At 38.1% G+C, this 19,939-nt stretch overlaps 1 protein-coding gene across 1 annotated transcript in view; it reads left to right on the top strand.

Annotated features, from left to right (window-relative positions):
- Nucleotides 1-19,939, top strand: part of WDFY4 (WDFY family member 4) — a 4,454,583-nt gene that overhangs the window by 576,674 nt on the left and 3,857,970 nt on the right. The window contains exon 8 of the mRNA XM_044055648.1: nucleotides 3,865-4,055. Within this exon, the coding sequence (XP_043911583.1) occupies nucleotides 3,865-4,055 (191 nt within the window). The remainder of the gene's footprint in view (nucleotides 1-3,864; nucleotides 4,056-19,939) is intronic.

Genomic DNA, 19,939 nt, shown 5'->3' with positions numbered 1-19,939 from the left:
TTAGAAAGGATTGCGAAGAGAGATTGGCTATGCGATTCACAAAGAAACAATGAGAGGATGTACATATGTCTCCCAAATATGCAACAAAGTCTAGAAGAGTTGAGATCTTTACTTGATTGTGTTTGCATAGGTATTTTTATACACCAAGCAGAATCCAAAGAATTTTTCCTGAGGTAAATTGCAAATGTTGGGGGTGTAATGCGGAAGAAAGAGGTAAATGGAAGCATATTTTTGGGAGTGTAATGATTTGGCAGACTTTAAAAATTCCCTGTAGAGTACTATATCAGAAATACTGGGTGAGCAAAGTGATGTAACTAAGAAAGTAATTTTTGAACTGTGCTATAGAAGTGGAATTGCCTTCATATAGTAATACCTTGCTGAATTTAATTATTTTGGCTGCCAAACAAAGCACTTACTAGAAAACTGAAAAGGCTAAACCAACTGTACTAGAAGTAGTGTCTATAGTAACAGAGATAAAACAATTGGAAGTGTGATCTTTAGAAAAGGGTATGAGCAAATTACAAGTAAAATGTGAATTGTGGCAGCAATACATGCAGATCAACATTTTGGAGGATGAATAAGCTTTAACAGAACTCAGGAACTGAATAAGCTGTGCAGTGTTTGACTGGCCATGGCTGGGTAGATTATAAGTGATGTATAATGTTTGCAACTGAAAATATGTAAATATGGTTTGCTTTCATTTATATAAGTATATGATTGCCTATGTCATAAGTGATAATTTAACAAAGATGTTTTTTCTTTAAAAAAGAGTGTTGTGACCCCTAGATTCTTCATCTTCATTGTCCCCAAAATAGGTCTTTGTATCAGACATTCATCCTACTCAAAAATGGGAAACTTCTCTGTTTCTGCTGCCAACAAGCTCTTCCCGCTTTCACTCAAAAAATATGTCTGTCAGTCTTTTCAACTGTGTTTAGAAACACCTACATTGACTCAGGTAGTGGTATTTCATTTGGTCAGCTGTGTTTTCATTGCCCCTCAGTGATTAGGACCATCTATAATCAGAGGTACTCCATTTCCTGCTGTTCTGTTACTAAGAGAAGTTGACAAATGCCATGTTGAGGGCAGAGGTAAGGTGTTCTTGTGATCCTTTCTTTGCTTCATTTCTTGGTAGTACTGACTCACTTTTAGTCTGCTGTTCCCACTGTGAGTCATCAGCTCTTGTTTTACTAGTACCACAGTTTTAACAGTTGGCAGCAGTCATGAAGATGCCGTCCTCATCCCCAAATGTAGATCCTAATGTTAATACTGATACCAAATAATGCTGGGCTAGGTCTTGATAACATATGGCATGGTGTGGATGTTTCCAGCATCAGAAATTTCTTTGACTTTGCTGTTAATCATTCTCTTGCTGCAGTAACCCTTTGGCTATATGGGATTGTATCCTGCCTAGGCTACAACTACTGGTCAACTTCACAATAATGTCTCCCTCCCACACCTTCAGTCTGACTGTTGCTTGGATAGCCCAGAGGAGGGGAATCAGCAGTCAGGGAGAAGAACTCTTCAGTAGTTTTGTTGCTGCTCGAGACGAAGCATCTCTGAGGTTCTACAGGAGTTGCAGTCAGTCTTGAAGCTTAATTTCTGGCAAGTAAGTTCCCACAGGGGAGCCCTTCAACACAGAAGTTATTACCCTTTTAAGAAAATAATAGTTATTTTGTAGCTAAAAGCAGAATTTACCCTTTAAGTAACCTAGTATTGTTTCACAGTATCAAATGTGTCCTGTTAGAAACCAATATTTTTAGCTAAGGGCTTATTTTATGCTTTACGGTCATTTTTTGTGGCAAAAGTATACTATGTGAACTTTTAGTTTTGTAAGAACAGAAGGCTTAGTAAGTGTTGTAAATGGGCAGAAAACTTTTTGAGCATATTTAGTGACTGCTTACCCTGTTATCTTTGCTGTCATTGGACATTAAAGACCGCTGCTGTATATCTGACAGGGATTTCACTATTTTTCTGCTTAAATTTATAGTAAAAGGGACTGTTGGGAAATGTGTGTGTGCTGCTTGTGAACACTTCTGTGACAGCTTACCTTCAGACTGACTTGTTCCAGCATTGATTATTGGTTTTCAGTCCATGGCTGCAGCATTGGTACTTACTCCAGTTCTGTTGGCTCTTCTCTTGCTGTATGTAAAACAAAGAAACAGCATAATAAAGAACCCTTACTGCCACCTCGGGTTTAATTATTGTCTCGGCTGTTGGGGAGTGAACCTGTAATTGCCATCTTTAGGTTCCTCTTGTGTAGTTGTTTCAGCCATTATGAGTCAGGGATCAACCACGTCCTCTTTTGGCTGTTTCAGTGTCCATTATGGGTATGAGAGAACCATTTTCTTTGAGTCAGGGAGATATTCCATGGGACACTTCTTGGGGTAACTGGGAAAAGAGGCTTCCTGATGGAGCTGAACAGCCATCCCTTTGGCAGTCTTTAGCTAGGGTGTTAGATGCAAAAAAAAACAGGTTAAATATTGCTGTGTTAGGAAAGATGATTTTATGACCTTAGCCAGGCAATTATATAAGGTGTTAGTCCTGGTGCTCAGAATACCTTACCTGAGCGCAATGTCACTAAAGAAAGTCCTGATGAAAATCTGCTACAGGATTTTGAAATAGAGACAGGGCTTCTTGTTCAGATTCACAAGTCCATAGCTCTGATTTAGAGGAAACTTGCTCCTTTCCACTTCTTTTGGATGAATTTTCTTTCTGTGGCTGTTTCCAGGCTGAAATATTGTTGTGGGTATATTTGGATGTTCCTCCTCAATTGAGGAGATATTTGATGTGCTGCAAGGGAATATTCCTGCTAGTCTTGGAGCATGTGTTTCATGCTTATCACATTCTAATAGCCACAAGCTTCAAGAAATGTTTGAGGATGTTCTCTGCCTGCATCACAGTATCAGTTTTCTGCATTACTCTCTGAATTCTGCACAGATACAAGGATGTTTACAGTGTTTAGCTCCAGTCATAGCTCATTGCAGACTGAATGACAGTATATAATAATAATGTTGTTACATAACTTAATCAAGGTCAAATAATATGTATGTATGTGGAGGTATGACAGGTTTTAGAGCTCAGTGTGCAGTCTTTTCAGCCTAAAATTTTGAATATTCAAGTGTCTGCTTTAATATTACCGTGAATAAGCCCATTTCTCATTCCAGTAATCGTATATTACTGAAATGTGCACACAGGTTAAAATTTGCATACAATAAAAAGTCTGTTTTATAGCAGTTACGTGAAAAAGAACATGACATTCAGCATAGTAATATTAGAATTGTGGACCAAAACATTCTGAGGTACACAGGTAAACAGTGATCACCATTTAAATGAGTATTTCCCTTACCTGCATCTCACATATAGATGCATACTCTGCCTGAGGCCACTTGATAGTCTGGGAACATCTTTCAGAATATCCGGGTATTTTAGCTGGCCTGAGAAGTTACAGGTAGTAAGTGGGGTGTTCCTTGCTGATTTGTTTACATGTAGTAATGCATTTCATAATCAGTGGGAGAACAAGAAATTCATTTGTTTTCTGTCTACAGTTGTTATAAGCTAAAAGATTTAATATTAACCAGTATCAGCATGCGGGGGGGGAGGGGGGGTGATTTTTTTTTTTTGCATTATGACAGCTTACAGTATTATATATATATATGTTATAAAATCATAAAATGCAAATTTCCTGGGAAATTGTTTGGACTAGTATATATATATATCTAATGCCTTCATGAAAAATTAAAAAGATCTTCTGTAAGAGATGGTGCAAAAAAGGCATCAAACTATAGAGTCCTGGAGCATTATCCTGAGTCTAGGTTCCATAATGAACTGAAAAGGTTTCTCTTGTTTTTTTTTTTTTAATTGCAGTTATCCTAAAGGATTATGGAATGGTTCCATACATTAAGATCTTCCTAGATGACCAGCGTTACCGTATAAGCACACTCTGCATTTTGGAGCAGCTTGCTATTGTAAATACAGAAGAATACATGAGTATTGTCATAGGCGCCTTGTGTTCATCAACCCAAGGAGAAATGCAGCTCAGACTAGACCTACTTCAGGTAATTTAGATAATGTAATAAGTACAGTGACTTTAGGAGCATGATGGTATTTCATTATATTTCCTTGTCATTAGATTTAGGACATTTGAATGATCATCTTTTCTGAATATTATTTTAAAGCAGCCTTTAATTGTGTTATTGTATACATATGTCTCAGGGACTGGATTGAATGACCAGGTACGTCAGCATCTGTTTGGTCTACACCATTTGGTCTATGTAAACAGATAGTTGACAATCCCCAAGTAGGAAATATTCTTTCCCCATAGATTGTGCAGTCTTGGAGTTAGTAGATAGATAAACTTAGTGTGTGTGTGTGTGTGTGTGTGTGTTTGGGGGGGGGGTCTTCCCCACCTGTAAAAGCACTTTTTTATTTATTCCTGTCATGGGTAATCTCTGGATTTCTCTTGGATAATGTCTGGAGCATGTGCAGAATGTATTGGCATTTGTTGTTCGTCAATATTCTGGGTGTTAGTGTAGGTGCATTTAATACAGTGCCTTACAGCTATGTGTGTGTGCTCTCCCCCTCCCCCCTTCTCTCTCTCTCTCTGTATATATATATATATATATATGTGTGTGTGTGTGTGTGTGTGTATAGAGACATTCACATACATATTTGTAAACATATGAATGCATGTTTACGAATATGTCCATGTTTACTTATGCCCTTTTTCAATTATATACATACAGTGGATATAAAAAGTGTGTACACCTTTGTTAAAATGCCAGGTTTTTGTGATATAAAAAAATGAGACCACAATAAATCATTTCAAAACTTTTCCCACCTTTAATGTGACCTGTAACCTGTGCAATTCAATTGAAAAACAAATCTGTTAGGGGGGAAAAATATAAAAAATAAAAAACGTACAATAAGCTGGTTGCATAAGTATGTACACCCTTAAACTAATACTTTGTTGAAACACCTTTTGGTTTAATTACAGCATTCAGTCTTCTTGGGTAGGAGTCTGTCAGCATGGCACAACTTGACTTGGCAATATTTGCCCACTCTTCCTTGCAAAAGCGCTCCAAATCTGTCAGATTGCGAGGGCATCACTTGTGCACAGCTCTTTTCAGGTCGCCCCACAGACTTTCTATTGGATTTAGGTCTGGGCTCTGGCTAGGCCATTCCAAAATTTTAATTTTATTCTGGTGAAGCCATTCTTGTTGATTTGTTGGTATGCATGCTGTCATTGTCATGTTGAAAGGTAAAATTCCTCTGCATCTTCTGCTTTCTAGCAGACACCTGAAGGTTTTGGGCCAAAGGTGACTGGTATTTGGAACTGTTCATAATTCCCTCCACCTTGACTAAAGCCCCATTTCCAGCTGAAGAAAAGCAACCCAAAAGCATGATACTCCCACCACCATGCTTCACCGTGGGAATGGTGTTCTACTGGTGATGTGAAGTGTTTTTGTGCCAAATGTACCTTTTGGGATTGTGGCCAAAAAGTTCAACCTTATTTCCCACATGCTTTTGGGAGATTTGATGTATTGTTTTGCAAATTTTAGCTGGGCCTGCATGTTTTCTGTGTAAGAAAAGGCTTCCATCTTGCAACCCTACCCCCATAGTCCAGACATATGGAGAATACGGGAGATTATTGTCACCTGTAGTACACAACCAGCACTTGCCAGAAATTCCTGCAGCTCCTTTGGTGTTGCTGTAGGTCTCTTGGCAGCCTCCCTGACCAGTTTTCATCTTGTCTCTTCATCATCAGTTTTGGAGGGACGTCCAGTTATTTGCAACATCATTGTTGTCCCATATTTTCTCCACTTTTTGATGACTGTCTTCACTGTGTCCCAGGGTATATCCAATGCTCTAGAAATTTTTTTGTACCCTTCTCCTGACTGATACCTTTCAGCAATGAGATCCCTCTGATGCTTTGCAAGCTCTTTGCGAACCATGGCTTTTGCTGTAGCAGGCAACCGAGTAAATGTCTGGAAAATCCTACTAGGACAGCTGAACTTTATTTGGGGTTAATCAGAGTCTCTTTAATTGATGGCAGGTGTGTACCCAAGAAGACTGAATGCTGTAATTAAATCAAAAGGTGCTTCAATAAAGTATTAGTTTAATGGTGTGCACACTTATGCAACCAGCTTATTGTGCGTTTCTTATTTTTTATATTTTTCCCCAAACAGATTTGTTTGTTTTTCAATTGAATTGTATAGGTTATAGGTCACATTAACGGTGGGAAAAATGTTGAAATGATTTATTGTGGTAACATTTTTTATATCACAAAAACCTGGCATTTTAACAGGGGTGTGTACACTTTTTATATCCACTGTACATGTTTGCATTCACACATATATTCCTATCTGCAAATACCTGCATTTATGTAAAATATCTTTTTACTATTACCCTACAATTATTTTAAAATCTATGCAAATTAAATTAAGAGATCAAAGAAAATTTGAAAAAAATACTGTATAAATCAAGACTTGTTACCTTAATCTTCAAGACCAACTCAGGCAAATGGTCAACCCTCTGCCTCTTCAGGTCATCATATCTGTGCTGACAGTGGTGAGCTGAGTGGGTAATTCCTGTCAGGGATGACAGGTGGTCACCCATGTCCTGCTAGATGTCAGTTGTCTTTCACTGAGTGCTGACCACCACATTTTCAAGTTTCTGCAGGTATGACTTCTACAAGAAGTAGGCCATGGTCTTAGTCTTCACAGGTACTGTCATCTTTAGAAGTGCCGGAACCAGAGATGAATGTAACTAGAGCAGAGGTTCAGAAGGTGTAAACCACACCCTTTGAGATGTGACATCACCATACCCAACCCTTGCAACCATGCAGGGCTTTTTCCAATGGAAATGGTAGCAGTGTGAAGTCCGGTTTATTAAGTGCCTTGAAGCAGTGAGATGGAAGTCTGTTTTTATTTATTTTTTAAATGCATATGTACAAATTATTTTGGCATAACAAGTGAAATTAATTATATGTGGATTTGCTTAATTAGAGTAATGTTTTCACTTGAGTTCCACATTGTGATTATGATCACACAATGTTATGGAAGCATGAATTTTAAAGTCGTGCTTAAAGTATTCTTTCATAATTAATATTTTGTAAGAAAAATGCATTAATAACTTATGCAGTTATTGTTCTGTGGCTTTAGTTAAAACTAAGTGATTGTTAGGAAGCAATAAGTTGTTGATTATTGTGCTGGATTATTATGGATTAGGCTTCAGTAAATTTAACCTTTCAGTTTACTGATGCTTCGATGGCTAGTGTTCAACAAACAGCCATTCGATGAATGCGCTGTTCGACAAATAACCATAGACCTGGAATACAGCACTAGTACATGGCTAAATATACAGAATTTCTTTAAACTACTCAGTTAAGTGTACCGTAGCAATGATCAGTTAGTTAATGAATGTTCCAGCTGAAGCTGTAAGTGCATATTTCACTGCAGTCCCTAAACAAAGCACATGTAGCAATACACTACAAAAAGAACATATTCCTTACATGCTGCCAATTCCATTCATTAAACAGTCAGGCGTCACTCATGCTACATGGTAACAATAAACAGTAAATATATATATATATATATATATATATATATATATATATATATATATATAAACAATATCAGTACCTATGTAAAAATTATTTATGTATAAGAAGGGAATATCTGATGTATGATGGCACAGCACAAACATAGTACTCTGTGCGTTAGTTATACTCATGTGGTTTTCATAATAAAGGTCACACTAACCTGAATGTCATCAGCCATATCTGTGGATCAGACACTGCTTCTTTGCCCGGACAGCCATGTATTATGCACAAGCCTGCCTCATAGGTCCCTACTATAGCTGTTGGCTGGCTATCAACATTATTGTCAGTCCTGGAAGGAGCTATACTGGTAGCTAGAATGACATCATGGAGCAGTTCACCACTAGACTGGCACAGGACCATGTTGTACAGCATATGACGTGGTAAACATCCTGAAATGCAGTTGCAGAATCATATTGAATGGCATCCCTGAATTATCCAACTAACAGAAATGGTCTTCTAGCAGGCCAGACACTCGCTCATTGATATCCCATTTCTGATACACGGTAGTATCGTACCTTTCTTTGGCAGCTCATGTAGTGTTCTGAATAGGGGGTCATTAAGCAAGACTCAAGTGGCTAGCTTGTTATCACTTGGAAAACCCAATAAAAGAAAAGAGAGCAAGGGTGACAGAATAAAGGAAGGGCTGTGTATTATTAAGCAGTACATTTTCCAAAGTACAACTAGTTAGATAATTATAATTAAAGTTTTCCCTTGACAACAAGATGACCTTGAGTTATCCTACCATGCAGGAAGAGGTGATAGAGTGAGCTTGCGTGCCAGATGCAGGAATCATGGGAACTGCCTGGATACTGGGATGACACATTGGTGATGAACCTCTATGCATCACACACTCCCTAGCTGTTGATGGAATGATAGCCCTTCCTTTTTCTGTACTATTCACCCCATGATCCATATGGAGCCCTAATAATAACATGGGTGTAATATGTCATACCATTCATCTCAGGGAAATGTGCCATCCCATAGAAGGCACTCATGGATGTCCTTCCATATCACTGTTGCAGTGTTCTTTACAATAGGGATTCCTTGCCAAGGGAAGCCCAACATCTGGCCAACATACTAACATTTTAGATTGTAAAAGGGAGATCATACGTCACATGTATGCTCCCTGCAGCTGGCACAGGGTATAAAGGTGGCGGATCATCCTCAGAACGTCTTTATCACCAGTCCAAACACCATCTTTGATCATTGGTCTGAACACTCGCTCGTCTGTTGGTTACCAAGCTGTTTTTCAGATAAGTGCCACATTGGGATGTTTCTTCTTATCTTCCTTTATTTTGTTGTTGTCTGTTTCCTGTTCAGCCATTTCTGCTTCTCTGCCTTTGACTTCCCTTTTAGCTTCCAGATTCGAGGTCAGACAGTTTCTTAAAGGCATCCTTCATATTAGGCCTCCCAGGAAGTCTATTCCTCCTTTCTGTGATGTTAATTTTGTTCTGGAAAAATTGACTCAGGCTCCTTTTGAGCCTGCAGCTTCAGCTTCCTTACAGCATTGTTCTTGGAAGACTGTTCTTCTTTTGGCCTTAACCTCAGCCAGGCAAGTGTCTGCGCTGCAGGCCCTTATAGCTGTTCCTCCTTTTTTGACTGTTCATAAGGACAGGGTGTCTCTTCATACTAATCCTTCTTTTCTGCCCAAGGTGGTTAATGAATTGTCTCTTAATCAGTCTTAATTTGTGTCCCACAAAAAACATGTTTAATGGAGAAGAGCAATGTTCAGTATTCACTGTTCTGCATTTTCTGTATTTTTTTTTTAGTTTCTATGTGTCAGCACTCGGTGTTACAAATGCTGATATTTCAGTAGGGAGTCATAGAACCTGGAGAGACAAGTATGTATCCCAGAAACTACCCATTCTTTGGAACAGGCTCCCCATCCATGTGAAGCAGAGTTCCTCCTTATCTCAATTCAAGTGTAACTTGGACAGTTGGATAGTTAACAGGAAATTCATTTCTGGTGTGGCAATTGTCTCTCTAATGGACATAGGCAGCCTATAAATGGTTCATTTTCCAGGCCCCTGCTTGTAAATGTTTCATCTCCCTAGTCCCTGCTTACACTTATTAAGGATATCAGAACTTATCAAAGATTTGGGATGCATGGCTAGGCTTAAATAGGTCTTTGTGGTCATTAGCTAAGTACACATACACATGAACCTATGAACACAGTTATAGGAAGGCCACTCATTTCTCATATGTGAGATGTGCATACTTAATAAAGCCCTTAAAACACCCCTGTCCACTCTAAATTTGTGAAGGATTTCGTGATTATCAGTGTTATAATGGGTTATTTTTTGTTTGTATTTTCATCATATTGGCCTCCATGCACCACTGGGCTTGAGCAGTTTAGGCTCGGCCAAGCAAGCACCTCACTCTGAGAAGTGTCTAGGCTGGCAGCAACAGCAAACGTCTTATTCCGAATGCAAAGTAGTTAGAAAAGATATCATTTTGCTTTTTTATATTGCCACTGTGACTAGCACAGAAATGCATCAAAATACTTTGAATTGCAAACAGACTGAATTGCAATCAGACTGGAAGATGACTAATTAGTATAAGAAGTTCTACATCATTTCACATTTTGATCTCATTATTCCTTTATTTGTATAAGTTCATTGGAGGCTGCCACTCCCAAGTGCAACTGGTCTGTGCTTAAGCACAACCAGTGCAGCTTACTGTTGCACCTAAGCGAAATAACTACGAATACCACACATTACTTAGTAATTTGACCTAGTGATATATTTGACATGGCTTGTTATGTTGCATTGAAAGTGTAACAGTTGTATTTACTGTTTCACTCAACTATAGCTGACACACAAACACACATTTCTTATGTGTAACTTAGCTTTATTCAGAGGTGTGCCATAAGTTGTGGCAGTGTGCATTAATAAGTACTGGAATTCATGGACTACAAGGACACATGACTCTTGACCTTTTAACTTAATGTATTTCAGAGGCATGCTTAAAATAGAGCATTAACTTTGAGTTAAGGCATATATTATAAACCCTAGTGTACACAGCATGAGGATTTGTTTTTGTGTTTTTAAGGTATTTCATCCAAAGTGGGTGTGATTAATGTCACACACATTAATGTTTCAGGCTGCTTCATAACAACTGGGTTTTTACTTTTTTTGCTGTAAACCTGATTTACCTGCTTGTGATTCATATATGAAGAGAATAAGCTGTCTTGTTTGTTTGGTGCCTGCTCACTTGAGGGGAGCCATTGAAAGGAGAGCTTAGGTTGAGTGACACTGTGTGATATAATTCATCATTTCTGAGCAAGGCAAATAATTATTAGTTAGGACTGTGGAGAAGAGTGATGCAACATTAATTATGATCCACATCAACAGGGCTTGTGGTCTGTTTCTGAGAAGCATCTTTGGAGTAGGCAGTTAAATCTTAACTGTATGCTAGTGCCTGGAACCGAAGGGTTACCATTGTTTTCTGCTTCAACAACGTGTCCTGTAGATCAGCTTTATCTTCCTTAACTGCACTTACTTCAGACAAAGGCAAATCAAGTAGCAGTTAGGGTGCCTCTGACATTACACTGCTCCTTGGTAACAGAAGGGCTCAGGCAGGGTACTTGAAATTTATGGATTAAAGGATGATGGCACTGGAAAAGTTAGGGTTTCGCTATATGTGGGCTAGCTGCAACACTGTGGTAGGCTCAGTAGCCTATGGTATTGCAGAGGTTCATAGAATGGAATGCCAGATAAGCTAGAACTCTTTTTCTTACTATAGACCGTAAGAAACCGGACATACACAATGTTGGTGCACAAAATCATGTCAGGAACATGTAAACTGGAGTGATCTTTAATAAGAAGGACAGAAAGGGAGGAGAGGGCATTGGCGGTCAATTGTGGTGGCTAACTACTCCCTGGATCTCCAAAAGCAGTTCTTCACAGAGAGGGATATGGTAACAGGGAACACACAAATGGAGCAAGTGATGGGTTGGGAATCCACAGAGGCTTTCAAACGAACAAAGGGTAAGGTGGAAGGCAGGGATGAGGGGGTTTAGAGTGTTAAGTTCACTTAAAGGGCTGACTAGATAGCATTCTTTTCGCTTTCTGCTACTAAGCTAACTGAACTTATATAAAGAAGTATGACACAGTAAAGTAAGTAGTAGTTGCCTTTTAGTAGACATTTAAGTTGTTATGAAATTCTATTGCTCAATTTAAATCAGTATAACAATGTACAATGGAGGATAAACTGTTAGTGTTGTGTATAAGATTTTTTAAGTTGTAAAGAGGTAGGAATAATGTCATCCTTAAAAGACAGCCATTCACTGAATCAGTGCAGAAAGTGTCATGGATATACATAAGATATGAAAAGAAAAAAATTGTAAAAACTATTCATAAATGGTACATATTGTGTAACTAGAATGAATAGGTCTAGGTGTGATTATATGGAGAGAAAAATGGGAAGATGAAGAGAAAACTTCTTCATAGAAAGAGTAGTAGATGCCTGGTGCACTGCACCAGAAGTGATTTAAGACTACAGTAAGTTTCAGTAGTACACATGCCATTCACAGGGGAATCTTATTAAGAAGTGCATCTGAGATCAAACAAAATCAGTAGTGATACAGCAGCAAAAGAATATAAGCCACCCATCTGGCAGTCATATATACCAGTTACAGCTCTAGTGCTGGCATTGTGCAAGCATCTTAGTTTCCTGGGATACTGTTAGTAGCAGTAAAAATATGTCTTACATTACTTCTTTTTGAGGAACATAGCAGCACCTGAAAATGTCATCCTGGTATTCATTATAGCCATTACAGTGATAAAGAACAGTAGTTGTGACAACTGCTAACTCAGAAACAATTGCAGCAGTCTATATGGCCTAAGTAAACAGCAAATTCTGTTTCTGTTGATATGTGAACAACATATATAAAACTCAAGTCATTGTCTAGAAACAATGAAGAGCAGTTGCTTGCATACATTTTAATGTAAAATACTGTTTTTTTATTGGGTTGGCTGCTTTTATACATGTGCATACACACATGCTTTTCTTTTTTGTGCCCCCGACTTATTTGTTGTTGTCATTTATTTATTGTTGTTGTAATGGTGTGTGTATCCATGCATTTTCATTGCATTTTTCTGTGAGACAGGGAGAATCCCTGGCAAATGCTTTTGTGAAGGAGAAAAAAATGAAGATTGTCACCATACTTTTATGTGTAAAAACACTGTATGTTTGACACAAGAGCAAATGGGTGCATCTAAACAGAAGTACTCTGGAAAATACTGATATATAAACGTTTTTAGGGAGCATACTAAAGAAGTCAGCAAATGTTGACATTGGTTGGGTATATGGAGAACTAGAAAATATTTATTTCAACATACAGGTTTGCTCTTTCATATACCTTTTTACTTGTCATCATATTAAACCATAGGTCCTGGACAATAGTATAGATTAGTTAAGATAACATATTAAATTCAAGCAAACTTTAAAAAAAAAAATTACTAGCACAGTTTATTTAAAAAGTTAAAAAATAGAATGGTTTAATTTTCATATATATTTAAAGGCATTAAAAAACTAACTTTAATGTCTAGCATAGTTTATTGTCAATAATGCCCACTGTTCTTTCAAATAACCACAACCATTATGAAGATAGAACATGTTTAGAATTAGAAGTGTTCTTGACAATCGGGGACAATTGAGAAGAATGGCATGCCATTTTGTGTGACACATGTTGCTAATATAAAATGGACAAGGTTTTCTTATATATGTAACCATCACACTAGCATTATTAACGAAGAAGAGCAGGGCTTAGTCATTGTATGCAAAGTTCCTTCAGCCACTGTATCATGTTGTATGATGTCATTTATATTTTATCCACTAGATGGCAAAATGCACCTCTGTACAGATCTTGCAGAGGGTTTTGTTAGAAACCAAGCAACCTGAATGCAGTGGCAAAGACTTCTGTTCTTGTGGTATTCCATAAAATAAAATGTTTCAACTGGTAGAGCAGAGGGATGACTTGTTATCACAACTAATAAAAATAAAACACAATTTGGATGAACTTAATAAAACTTTATATAGCTACTAAAGTCAAAGATAAGGGCTTTTGTCGCTTAAACTATTTTCATATCAGTGTTAACTCCAGAGTAACCATTTCTGCAGTTTCATAGTTGTCGCTGTTTTCACAAGCAGATGAGTTTGTGTAAAAGACCTTTTTCAGACACAAAATGGGCTTCATGGCAAAGTGACAAAGGTGCTTCGATATGTACAGATAAGACAAGTGCACACATACAGTTTGTGAGAATAGCATAAGTGCAATTTGCAAAATATTTGACATTAGCCATCTGCAAAGTTTGCTGTCAGAGTAATTAAAAATTTCATCAACTGTATGTAAAAAACAAAGAAAAAAACAGTCTGTCAAAAATGGTTGAGACAAACATTCATGTAAGAGTCAGTAATATCTTGGATAACTAACCAAATTTGTGTATACATATTAATAAGTTCTGTAAGCTAGATGTGTTGCCCAACATCTTTAAAACAAACAGCATTTGAACGATTTGTTGAAATGGAGCAGAAATGGTAGTGTCATATAAATACATCACTTATCTACATTTTAAGTTACTGTTTATAAGCTACGCTGTTCTATGTCTTTGTAGTTAGTTGCTGCCATTTTTGGGAGAACCCTAAACAACTTAATGGTTGGAGTTTAACTTATTTTTTGCTTTTCATTTATGTCCCTTTTTGGTACAATCTGTTTGCATTGCAATAAACACTGGCTCCAGTCGTTATTTCCTTTTATATGTCATTACTTCTCTGAAGTTGCAGCTGAGTATTTAATATGTTGTACAACTTTAGTAGACTTGTGAGAAAAATAACCAGCAGTTGACCTAAAAAGAAAGTGCTATTGCATATAAATAAAGTTTGTTAAATGTTTACCTGTCACTTGTTTTGGTAAAAGGTTGTGTTTATCATTCACAGTGGATAAAGGTATTATTCATAGGACCTGATTTTCTGACAGCATAGCAGTTAAAAAAGAATAAAAATAATTTGAAGTGTTTCAGGTTTTATTTCTGATCTGTTCTGACCTGCCCTCTATGTGATAGCTGTCTCTTTCACTCTCTGTCTTATGCAACATGCTATTTTTTCTGTTATCCACTTGTACTTGAATATGCTGTTGTAACATGCTTTCTTTTCCATTTCATTTTCCTAGAGCATGCCTGGAAGTAGGTAAATAACGATCAAGTTTACTCAGGCATTTATATAACTAGGACTGCAGTTATAGTTTGTTGAGCTGTGTTTGTTGCGTAACCTCACATATCCTATATTGAACATTAGTGGTATCCTTACTGTGCCACTTTATCTGTCTAATCAGTGTGAATTGCAACAAATTAACCTGTCAGACCTGCTAAAGAGAATTCATTTTTATTTTCATGTAGTATTACAGGCAGTTGCTTGAGGAGTTACTGCAAAAGGAGGTCATTACAATTTTTTTACTTGACAGAAATATGCATGAAAGAATGTTGAAAAAAGTGTTAGTGGAAACACTTTTGTTTGATTTCCATGTCTCTTGTGCTTACAGACTTGCACATATTTGAATGTGAGCAAGAAAACAAGACGGAGAATGAAAAAAATAATTATGCCTATTTTTCTCAGGATAACACTTAAATCACAACCAGTGCTTACTGAATATTTCAAGAAAAAAAAACTTTATAGTTTGAGATTTGCTGATGAGGGTGTTTAAATTGTTTGACTCAGTTGACTAAAAAAGTAACTTTTTACTGTGACAAAAAAGGAAATGCTGTCCTGGCATCTAATTTTGACAAATGGTAATATGGTTAGTGTGTATTAAGCTTGCAAATTTATTACTGCAGCCAGTGGGATGTTGATTGGGTTATGTGTGAAATTCAGATTGATTTGCTAATATATATTTAGCTGTTAACGCTGTCTTTATTGGATTATGCCGCCAGTCCTCCAGCGTGACACACAGGAAATTATGAGGAAGATCAAATCAGAGAACGCAAAATAAATTCCATTAGCTGTTAAGTGAGTTAAAGATTTACAGAAGACATAAGGTTTTATAGATTTTAGCTGGGAGAATACGAAGTCACAGGCTATTAAACTATAACTGAGTCAAAGTCCTCCTGGAAATTATGTTAGCCTTGACCCTTCCTGAAATCTACCAAATCTGCACTGATTACTTCTCTTTGGGTCTGATTTAATTTGCCTCCCTTTTTCCAATCACACATGGCTCACTTGATGTATTGTCATGCAGAATTCAGTGGCTATAATTTACTTCTCTCATTTTTGATAAATAGGTATTAGAAGGAATAAATTATTAGTTTCCTCTTCAGTTACTGTTATTAGAGTGGAAAGAAGTGACATTTCCCAATTGCCATAATTCATTCAGAGCATATGTCTCATATGCAAATCAGGAGTATAATAAACAAACCTAGACTTGTCGAATCAGCTGCCTAACCTCTATACTTCCTACCCCAAACTTTCAGCTCATCAGGCTTTTCTGTATGACAGCTATACATGAAATTACACTATACAGACAGCTCCCATGTTGCTGTTTAGAAATCCTCAGCAACATTTGAATATTTAGCAAAATGTACGAAATTTAAATTTATTGAAACAAGGATTAGCATGATACAGACTTATACATAATTAAAGATATACCAGATTGCTCATCAGTTAAGATAGAAATGGAGGAGCAGGTGAATAGAAGCTGTATGGTGGCAAGTTAAAAAATGAAGTGACTCAACATTTTTCACACAGAGGGCAGTGAACATGCAAGTGATGCATTTGTGTTGGAAGTGAATACCTGGTGTTTAACAGAAGACTTCATGCTTGAGTGAGACAGAATAGGGGGATGACTGCAGTGTGTATTGTGGGATAGCTGCACCCCAGTGGTATTTCATAAGAAGCAACTTTTTGTGAAGAGCATCTGTGACATTCCTAAGAAAACTAAGATCTATTCAGGTTTATGAACTACATCACTTTTAATTAGCAACAGAAAGGTTAAGTTTATGTTGTTAATACTATCAGGTTTGAGCCAAGGAGTAGCGCCATGCTTTTGATTAGAATTTCTTCTTCTTCTGTTTCCATTGGGGGAATAATTTCACCGTTCAGCTGAATCAGTTACTGTGAATTAAGAAAGGCAGAATCTTTTTTTTTTTTAGTTTTCTCTGTGATTTGATCCACTGTTCTCCATGAAGCATAATGATTGTATGACTATTTTTGTGTTTTTCTTTATCTTCATAATTGGTTATGTGCCTCTCCTTTGTGGTCTTTATTGGCAAGGTGTCCGAGAGAGAGAGAATAGGGGTTGAGGCAATGAAGCAACAGATATCTGTATGAGAGAGCCTAGTGTGTCATTTTGGTGTTATCATCTGCTTCATTCTTTTGCACTCTGGGTCTGCTCTTAAAGTAGGCATGCCGCTGTTATAAGTAGGCATGCCAATTATAGTGACCATTGGAGAGGTAGGGTTCAGTATTTAATTATGCAGATATGCATTTTGATTTTATTTAGATTTATTACTTAGACAAATGTAATGTTCCACTGCTGACCAATTTCAGTCATGATACAAGCCGCAAGAGAAAAGCTAAAAGCAATACAGAGATGGACAGTTTAGAGTAACTGATTAAGGCAGCATGCTTTTGGTAATTAAGAGGACAGCACATCACCTGGAGAAAACTGGACTCAGACAAAGGAAAAAAGAAACATTCAAATGCTTCAGTAAATGATTTGAAGTCAGGTATGAATCACAGACCTTGAAACGCTAACGTCTGTGCACACTGTGTTGTACAACTAGCAAGTAATCTATGGACAGTTAATTCCACATCTTGCATGACTGTTTATTTAGTTAATGGCAGAATGGAGGTAAAGATTTTAGCCTCATTGGTCTAGATTATTTGGATTACTCCTGCCCTATGGACACTGTCTTTGTGGATCTTAAATGTTCTCTTTATGCCTGCATGGAGTTTCTTGGGGAATTCTTGATATTCATCATTCCCACTGGGTAAGTGGGTTGTACATAAGAGACCAGTTGGCATAATGGATAAGGTCTTCGCCTCCCTTGCACAAGGTGCAAGGTTCGATCCTGAACTTCAACCAGTGCCTGTTTGGAGTTTGCATGTTCTCCCTGTGTCTGCGTGGGGTTTCTCCCATGTCTGAAAAACATGCTGAGTGTTTCCATCTCAAACTCACCAGTGAATGGAGCTGTGGGCAGCAGCACAGTCTCTACATGATACCCTATAGAGGGAAGAGTTGCACAGGCCAGCTGCTTTGGGCATCTATTGTGGTGTACAGTATCTTCAAGATAGGAGAACACGGATCACAGACTGCACCCCGTGGCAGGGCTAACCACTCAACGGTGTAAAATATGGCTCTAGGTGATTCTGTCATGTTGACTAATGTCGTGAAAATGGGCATGGGTAGTTACTGGTGATAAGTGGGTTGAGGACTCTGCCTACTCTGACCTACACCAGAGACACTTGCTAATGGTGGGAGGGGTATATGTGCCCATAGTTGCCAGTGTGTGCCCGCCATAAAGCCCTGGGTCAATAAGTAACTGGCCAGCTGGTGTCTAGTTGCCCAGCCTGGGTTACCTGGGATAGCTCGACGTAAAACCAACCATCCTGCCAAATATGAACTGAAAATTGCTATGGTTAATGTAGGTTTACTGACAGGATGCAGCTTGGAAGAGGATGACATGATGATACAGAGGAGGCTGGACATCCTATGTATCCAAGAGATGAGATGAAGGGGCAGTTCACCAAAGCCATTTGGCTTGGGATCCAAACTCTACTACTCAGGAGAGGGACAGGCTAGAAATGGTGTAGGAATTGTGGTGAGAAAGAATCTTCAGAAGGCAGAGAGGGACAAAGGCGCCGGAAGCTGTTGAAGACTGGGGGGCGGAGGGTGAGAGGGGCATTTAGTGATCTAAAAAGGGCAATTTTATAACTATTTATTACCACAACATAGATTCACTTGGAAGACTTTTTAAGCTTAGCCAATTCCCTTTTGGTGCTTGATTCTTGAATTAACATTTTCTGATTGGTCTTACCTATCCCATGGCTGATAATTGTATATTAGCCCTAGTGAGAATAACTGTGATCATTCCATAGATAATTGAGGGGACCCATATAAGGGATGCAGCATTTAGGAACTGCCTCCTGGAGTACATTTTCTATTGCCCATCCTTAAATCCAAGTTGCATTTCTGGATTTTATTTTTTTTTTACATTTTATAGCACAATGCACAAACAATAACAGATATCTGCTAAATTAAGCAATACTGTCTCACAATGAAAATAGACTTGGCATTAAAACTCCTCTGCCCTTGAAACTCACATTCATTGAAACAGCATTAAAACCCACACCACATCCAAAGAAAATGCATCTGGCTAGTGGTGGATAAAGATTACATTTGGGCTGTTTTCAAATCAGAGGCCCCTTGCACACAAAACAAGAAACATACATGCGTTATGTGATAGACCTTCCTGATTTTATTAAATTATATTCCTTGTATAATACAGCACACTTGTTAGACTTAAGTTAGAGCGCATTTTAAATTTATTGTTTGAATATTTTTCCAGTAGGCAATGAAGCAAAATGCATGCACCAATAATGACAAAACTGCCCTATTCAGAACATTTCCATGATAATGTATTGTTTATTCAGAACATTTCCATGATGACAGTCTACTTTTACACACAATATAAATATATATATATATATATATATATATATATCTATATATGGGTGTACCTTTGAAGAACGAAAGTTCACTATTTCGAACTTCAAAAGTACACCCACACTAACACGAAAGTGCACTTTTCCAAAAGTGCACATTCGCGAACCCGCTAGACCGAACGGGCTAGCAGTCACGAACCTTAGGGTTAGGGTACGGGTCAAGGTAAGGGGATAGCCCTACTAACTGTCCCCTTACCGTAACCCATGCCCTAACCCTTAGGTCCATGACTATCGCACCATTGTGGAGGACACGTGCTATATCCTCCACAGTGGTGCGATAGTCACGGACCTAAGGGTTAGGGCACGGGTTAGGGTAAGGGGAAAGTTAGTAGGGCTGTCCCCTAACCTTGACCCGTGCCCTAACCCTAAGGCTCGTGACTATCACACGACAGTGGAAGACATTCCAAATCGGGCTATGTCCTCCACTGTGGTGCAATAGTCACGGACCTTAGGGTTAGGACACGGGTTAGGGTAAGGGAATAGTTAGTAGCGCTATCCCCTTAGCTTGACCCGTGACCTAACCCTAAGGTCCGTGACTATCGTACCACAGTGGAGGACATAGCCCATTTTTCAATGTCCTCCATTGTTGTGCAGTAGGTTCGGTCTAGTGAGCTTAAGCGA

Source organism: Protopterus annectens, chromosome 14.part0 (genome assembly GCF_019279795.1).
Source record: "Protopterus annectens isolate FY-2018-M chromosome 14.part0, PAN1.0, whole genome shotgun sequence".
NCBI classification, from domain to species: Eukaryota; Metazoa; Chordata; order Ceratodontiformes; family Protopteridae; genus Protopterus; species Protopterus annectens.
This window is presented reverse-complemented; position numbering and strand designations above follow the sequence as displayed.